Raw genomic sequence first — 7,620 nt, 5'->3', positions numbered from 1 at the left:
CACAGTGCCAGGGACCCGAGCTCCATTCCCGGCTTGGATCATTGTCTGTGCGGAATCTGCCAGTTCTCCCCATATCTGTGTGGGTTTCCTTTGGGTGTTCCGGTTTCCTCCCACAAGTCCCAAAAGATGTGCTTGTTAGGTGAATTGGACATCCTGAATTCTCCCTCAGTGTACCCGAACAGGCGCCAGAGTGTGGCTACTAGGGGGTTTTAACAGTAACTTCATTGCAGTGTCAATGTAAGCCTACTTGTGACACAAATGAAGATTATTATTATGCCCATCGATTATCGGCTTCGATTCCTGCTGCTAAACCATGTCCCCACGCAACCGAAATGTGACAAAAGGACATTAGGTCAAACTGAACAGTATCTTCTGTTGTACGAGAATCCAATGTTAATGACTTCATCTTGTGTGTTGATTTGAATATATTTTCAAGCTGTTGATAGTTTTGCTTCCAATCGAGAAAGCATCACAACGTGACGGGCGCAGACTGTATTTGTGTTGATGCTGCTTAAGGATGTCGATTTTGGAGGCACCCAAAAGTAGTGGGGAAGCGAAGACGAAGTAACGTGATCTCTTACGTGTGTCTGGTGCGATGCTTCCTTTTAAATGCAGCTGACTGAGGCTGTGTAGGAACAGTGCGGGAGTGAGCCAAATGCAACAAAGGCGGTGGGACGTTTGTCACAGTCGAAGCGCACGGCAGCCAAAGAGCCTTTTAATAGAAACAGCAGCTGACTGCAGCACTGCCGTTGCCTCCAAGTGCTTACCAATTAAATAGTTTTAAAGAATAGATTTGTCAGAATATGTATACCGACCGAAAAGCACAGGAATAAATTTATTTCAGGATGAGAACTTTATTATTTCATTCGGGCGATGATCGTGATTCAGAGAAACCGCAGTCGGATTCATTTGAACTGCAAGGCGAACGCTGACTGACCAGAAGTTAAAAGGAAGGGCGATGGCATCGGTGGACTGCTACACGTTTCGTAGCAACAGCACCTTCTCCTGCAACACGAGCCATCAGAACGTGTTGGGGGAACGCCTCTTTTCACTGCCCTACACCCCTCGAACTACGGCAGGTATCGCCACTGCGATCAGCTTCATCATAGTATTCACAATCATTGGGAATGTAATGGTCATCATCGCTGTGCTGACCAGCAGGTCACTGCAAGCCCCTCAGAACCTCTTCCTCGTCTCTTTGGCTGCCGCAGATATTTTAGTGGCCACTTTGGTGATGCCCTTTTCTCTGGCCAACGAATTGATGGGCTACTGGTACTTTAAGAAGATTTGGTGCGAGATTTATTTGGCGATAGATGTCTTGTTTTGTACTTCTTCTATTGTCCACCTGTGTGCGATCAGTCTGGACAGATACTGGTCAGTAACCCAAGCCATCCAGTACAACTCCAAACGAACACCGAAAAGAATCCGGTGTGTTATTTTGACCGTCTGGCTTATTGCTGGAGTTATTTCCTTCCCGCCACTCATCTCCATGAACAAAAATCTTGCCGAAGATGAGATTCCCGTGTGTCGCCTGAATGACGAGAAATGGTATATCTTATCTTCGTGCATTGGGTCTTTCTTCGCTCCTTGTGTCATCATGATTCTGGTTTATCTTAGGATTTACCAGGTGGCCAAGAAGAGGACGAGGCAACCACCCGGTAACAGGAAGCCGGAGGGGCTCAGTGCCACCAGCTCCACGAAACAACAAGGATTATCCTCCAGACCCAATTGGCAGGAGAAGGAGACCAAGTCTAAGGACAAAGAGGGAGCAGGTAATTCTTCGGCTCAAGGAGAATGTTCAAGCAAACAGAATGATCATCCACTCGGCTCCACCAAACTCGCGCAGGATGAGAGCAACTCTAACTGTGCAAGAGAAGAGCACTTTGTGGGGCGAGAGAAACTTCGGACGCCAAGTGCAATCAGGAGGAAGGCGATCCAGAACAGGGAAAAACGTTTCACGTTTGTTTTATCTGTGGTTATTGGCGTTTTTGTGCTATGTTGGTTCCCCTTTTTCTTCTCTTACAGTCTGACTGCCATCTGTCCAGCGACATGTTCAGTCCCGCCTGTCATCTTCAAATTCTTCTTCTGGATCGGGTATTGCAATAGTTCCCTTAACCCCGTCATCTACACCATTTTCAACCAGGACTTCAGGAGAGCTTTCAAAAAGATCCTTTGCCGAGAACAGGAAAGATCTCTCTGCAGAGTCTAGTTGGCAGGGTTCAAGACGCGTCCGTTATATTGGGAGTCATTGCCCGGAGAGCGAGAAGTTCATTTCAAACCAAAATTAAATTTTCCAAATAATGTCTTACAAAAACTGATGTTCTTTCGAAATAACAAAATAAAGGAACTATTGTTAAAAGGAAACGCCACAAAGTGATATGTCTGTTGGTTGATTATAAACATATATTAACAAAGAGGAGCAAAATGTATCGATTCTAGTGAGGAAACCCTTGTAAAATTGGGACACATATCGTTTTTGGACCCCCACCACACTAAGGCTTGCCTTTTTGTACAGGTTTTTTTTTTCAAATTTAGAGTACCCAATCAATTTTTTCCAATTAAGGGGCAATTTAGCACGGCCAATCCACCAACCCTGCACATCTTTGGGTTGTGGGGTTAACCCCACGCAGACACGGGGATAATGTGCAAACTCACACGGACAGTGACCCAGAGCAGGGATCGAACCTGGGACCACGGCGCCGTGAGGCAGCAGGGCTAACCGTGCTGCCCCTTTTTGTACAAGTTTAAGGACAAATGCTCTTTCGCCTTAGCCATTTTAAGACAGCTGAGAATTGATTCTCACTGCAAGGGAATGTAGAATACTATTAGCGCCTTCCCCTCCTTCTGTATTCCTGAATAATTGCTTCCCATATTGACTCAACCACAAAGACAACGCCACACAGGTATTTTTCAATTGCACCAGTTGTACCAGACTAATTTTGAATAGTTTCAAATAAGCAATCTATGCACAATACTGGATAGTGTGGGATAAAGACAGGAGTGAGAGAGGCTGCATAACTCACATTGATAAAGGCATAAACAACCTTGCACACATCATCACTTCAACAAGGAACGTATTTAAAACGGATGCTATTTTGACCGGTTATTAGTGGACTTAGTGAACCAGAAGCTGTTTTGAGATTGAATAAATATGCAATGACATTACGTACTCTCAGCCCTTTAAGCATGCTGGAGAAAATCTATTGCCTCTTTGTTGGTTAAATTGATCTAAATGTTAACTATGATTGGAGGTACTCAAAATGATTTCTAAATGCAAGGAGTAGGAGCAAGAGAAGACCATTTCAGCCATAAACGTAGTTTAGGTTATAACTAGCGGAAGGGCAATGTCAGACCAGGTACCAGGAAAACATTGCTGGAAAAGAGGATATTCACCAGTGGAATCTGATACCAGCGACTGTTTGTTATTCGCTCGTTTCGAGTTCACGCACACTGCATGTGAAATGGGTTTGCTTTGCTGGAAGTGTAAATCTGGAGTTATGACCTATCCGGGATGCCGGGATGAAACGTCGCGACTCTCCAGAGATGTCATTCAGACTCGGACACAGTCTTGACACCAAATCTGCACCCCAGAAATTCAGCATTCTTTCAAAGTGGAAACAGTTCCATATTGGTCCGAGACTGATCGTCGAATGCATAGTTAGATGCATATAAACTTGCAGCATAGTGAGAGGCCATTCGATCCGTTTTGCCGGTGCTGGCTCCCTGAAAGAGCAGACACAGAGTCCCATACCTCAACTTTTTGGTTATAACCCAGTAGTTTTTTCATCCTCAAGAAAATGCCCAATTCCTTTTGTAAATAATTAATGAAATCAGCGTTCGCCAACTTCACTGGCGGAGCTTTCTAATTTACTTCAGTAAAAAAAGTATTCTGATTTCCTTCATGATCATTTGATTTTTAAACGACCACTTCTGGTAATTGAGCCACTCGCCAGAAGGAAGAGTTTTTCTCAATCTACTCCGCCAAAAACACCTCAATCTTGCAAAACCTCTATAAAGCGCCAGACATGCTGCAATGGAAGGCGGTTGGGTTCCTATTGTCAAATGTACACATGGAATCGAACTTGGTTACGATGCTCTTTCCATCCCTTCCTCTGCAAAGAACAGCATTTCGACACTCACTGTGGAGTCATCCATGTGAGGGACACCCGACAGGGCTGTCAACGCTTGTGGAAATGTCACCCGAGGCCAGGTCATCATTTTTAGAACAGGAAAGAAGGGACCCAATGACTATTCAAAGTAGAAATTCCTTGCGCACCACGAGTTCTGATGTCTGTGCTGTTCTGCTGATGAAAGTCTGCAGAATGGTGACATTATAAACGTGTGGCTGTTATTTTTACAGTATGGCAATAACACTACTTTTCAACAGTTCATAATGCGGCTATGATTTATTTTGGTTCAAATTCCCAATCATATCTTTCTCAGGCGTAATCAGCAACAACTCCGATACATTTGCTGGCAGCATTGTTAGATGGTGAATTTGATGCTTCGTGTTCAATCTGTAATTTAACACTCGCGAATCCAGAATCAGTACACATAAAGCATGCCGAGTGAGAATTCTCTAAACAGAATCTGATGCCACAGTAAGGCTGGAACTAGATTAGCGCCCGTAAACCAATGGTTGATGTAAATCTGTACAATGAAACTTTCATTCGCCTCAGGCAAATTCAGCACCCAGATTCTGCAGCCAGGTGAAGTGAGCACTTACACTGGATTAACATCCTCTGAAACTTGCACCATTGTTGTAAATGTGTACATTGCATGAAGTAATTTTGAGCTTTAATGGGTGTCATCGCCGAGGGTAACTTTATGAGGCAGAGTAATTGTAGCTTTACAGGGCACAGGAGGGCACATGAGGAGAAGACATTCCTGAAAGGGGTTTCTGCTGCATAACTCTATTCGGGCAGGAGGTTAGGTAAAACCCTCAGAACAGGAAGAATGTCAATCTCTGGCATTCCTTTGAAAATTCTTAGATTTGAGACCATCATCGACATACATGTACAACATGATACGATGCCAATATATGAAACTCCGTTTGCAAGTTATCTCTCAGAATTTTCACAAGCCATAATATACAATTATTATGGGCAGCATGGTGGCGCAGCCTCACGGCGCCAAGGTCCCAGGTTCGATCCCGGCTCTGGGTCACTGTCTATGTGGAGTTTGCACATTCTCCCCGTGTCTGTGTGGGTTTCGCCCCCACAACCCAAAAGATATGCAGGCCAGGTGGATTGGCCATGCTAAATTGCCCCTTAATTGGAAAAAAATTAATTGGGTACTCTAAATTTATTTTTAAAAATATACAATTATTATACTAAAGCAAAGGTATGTAAATATTAGGATTTATATTTGTCTCCAGTAAAACATTGCCAAGTGCCACTCACCAGTATAGAAATTTGAACCCTAGCTCTGCATCCAATAACAACATCCTATATTTACGTAACACCTTTAATGTAATAAAAGACCAAAGGCGCTTCACAGGAGCATTATAAAACAAAATATGGCACCAAGTCACAAGAAAATATTAAGTCAATGACCAAAACCTTGCTCAGAGAGGTAGATTTGAAGGGGTGTCTTCAAGGAGCAGCAGATGAGCTGACACAGGTGATGTTACAGAGATAGAAACAGGTGTCTTTGTGATAGCTTGAATACAAAGTCAGGAGTCAACTCAGAATCAAATATGGCACCAAGATTTCAATGACAATTTAAAGTAGAAATTCCTTGCGCACCACGATTTCTGATGTCTGTGCCGTTCTGCTGATGAAAGTCTGCAGATAGCGTAATTTAAGACTGCTTATCCAGTCCTGGATGTTAGATAAGCAGTTAGAGTAATTTAAAAAATATATATTTTTATTAAGGTTTTGCAGAATTTTTCATAAAAAAACAGTAGTAACAATAATAACAAAACAAACTAGAATGAACATTGACATAGTCCATAAAGAGAATATACAATAATAATTAAATAGACATAACCCTGCGCGACTCAGTTTTCCCACACCATCCCAATGAAGCACTCACGCGACCCCCCCCCCCCCCCCCCCCCCACAACCCCCGCCACCCACGGATTGCTGATGCTGACATTTAAATTTTCCCCAAGAAGGGCGACGAACGGCTGCCACCTCCGAGAGAACCCTAGCGTAGACCCTCTTAAGGCAAACTTTATTTTCTTTAAATGTGCCTCCTGGAGCATTGCTACATCTGCCTTTAACCCCTTTAGTTGCACGAACACGTGCGCTCTTTTGACCGGCCCATTCAAACCTCTCACATTCCACATGATTGGCCTGGGGGGGGGGGGGGGGGGGGGGGCTAACCCCACCCCCCTGCCGACTAGCCATCGCCCTTTCTTGGCCAATCTCGAGCCCGCGCCCTTCTCTTCCTCGAGCGCCCCCACAGGGAGCCACCGCCCCCGACCCTCAATTGGTACCCCGAAATTGATACCTCCTCTGTCAGCAAAGCAGTCCTCTCCACCCCAACAGCCCCACAATCCAAATCCCCCCCGCCAAGCACCAGCTGAGCACTTGATCACCCCCCACTACGCTCCAGAGATCCAACTGACCAATGCTGACCCCAGCAGCTCCTGCCCCTGGCGCCAATCAGACTGCCGCCTCATTGTCCAGGCCCCTCTCCCTACATGAATGAACCAATTAAACTACCTCTCCAGCCCCAGTGAGTAAATAGTAATACGAAACGAAAAATAAATAGAAGACACGAGCATTGCCCCGTGAGGAGACACTTGTTGAACCAAGGCTCCAACTTCCCGAAAAATCTGACTAAGTTCTGGGCCCCATCCCCCCTCCGTATCTCAACTTTGCCGAAAACGCTGCACCCTCCAGCCACCACCACGCTTACACACACCCAACATTGTATACAATCTTATATTAGAAACGGTACCATGTTACCCAGCCCCACCGCCGCATTCCACCAAAGCTTAACTGTTCTTTAATTCGAGTCCAGCTTTTATTTTTTAACGAACGACCACGCCTCGTCCGGCATCTCAAAATAGTGATGCCGTTCCTTGTATGTGACTCACTGGGTGTAGCATCCCAAATTTCACCCCCTTGCTGAAGAGGGTTGCCTTCATCCGGTTGAATCCAGCACACCTCTTGGCCAGCTCCGCACCCAGGTCCTGGTAGATGCGTATCACGCTGTTATCCCACCAGCTCCGTTCTTTTTTTGCCCAGCGCAAGACAAGTTCCTTGTCTGAGAAGCGATGAAATCTCACCACCATGGCCCTCGGCGGTTCATTCGCCTTGGGCTTCCTTGCGAGGGCTCTGTGAGCCCTATCCAGCTCTAGGGGTCGAAGGAATACCCCCATCCCTGTCAGCGTTTCCAGCACCTTGGATACAAATGCTCCCGCATCCGACCCCTCCACACTTTCGAGGAGGCCCACGATTCTCAAGTTCTGTCTCCTGGACCTGTTCTCTAGGTCCTCCAGCTTCTACTGCCACTTCTTGTGGAGGTCATCCTGCACCTCCACCTTACGGGCCAAAACCACCAACTCATCTTCATGGTTGGATAGCTTTTTCTCCATCTCCTTAATCGCTTTCCCTTGTGTCGCCTGGCAGTCAGAGTAATTTAGCATCTCTGGGGAAATCAAAAAAG

General features: G+C 45.5%; 1 protein-coding gene across 1 annotated transcript; it reads left to right on the top strand.

The window, feature by feature from the left end:
• The first annotated feature begins 534 nt into the window (after positions 1-534).
• On the top strand, positions 535-2,364 carry adra2b (adrenoceptor alpha 2B). Its single transcript, XM_038785453.1, has one exon. The coding sequence runs from the start codon at positions 959-961 to the stop codon at positions 2,207-2,209; it is 1,251 nt and encodes a 416-aa protein (XP_038641381.1). The 5' UTR covers positions 535-958; the 3' UTR covers positions 2,210-2,364.
• The last annotated feature ends 5,256 nt before the right edge of the window (positions 2,365-7,620 follow it).

This window comes from Scyliorhinus canicula, chromosome 26 (assembly GCF_902713615.1).
Source record: "Scyliorhinus canicula chromosome 26, sScyCan1.1, whole genome shotgun sequence".
Classification (NCBI taxonomy): domain Eukaryota; kingdom Metazoa; phylum Chordata; class Chondrichthyes; order Carcharhiniformes; family Scyliorhinidae; genus Scyliorhinus; species Scyliorhinus canicula.
The sequence above is the reverse complement of the archived record's forward strand: the minus strand, read 5'-3'. Positions and strand labels throughout refer to the sequence as shown.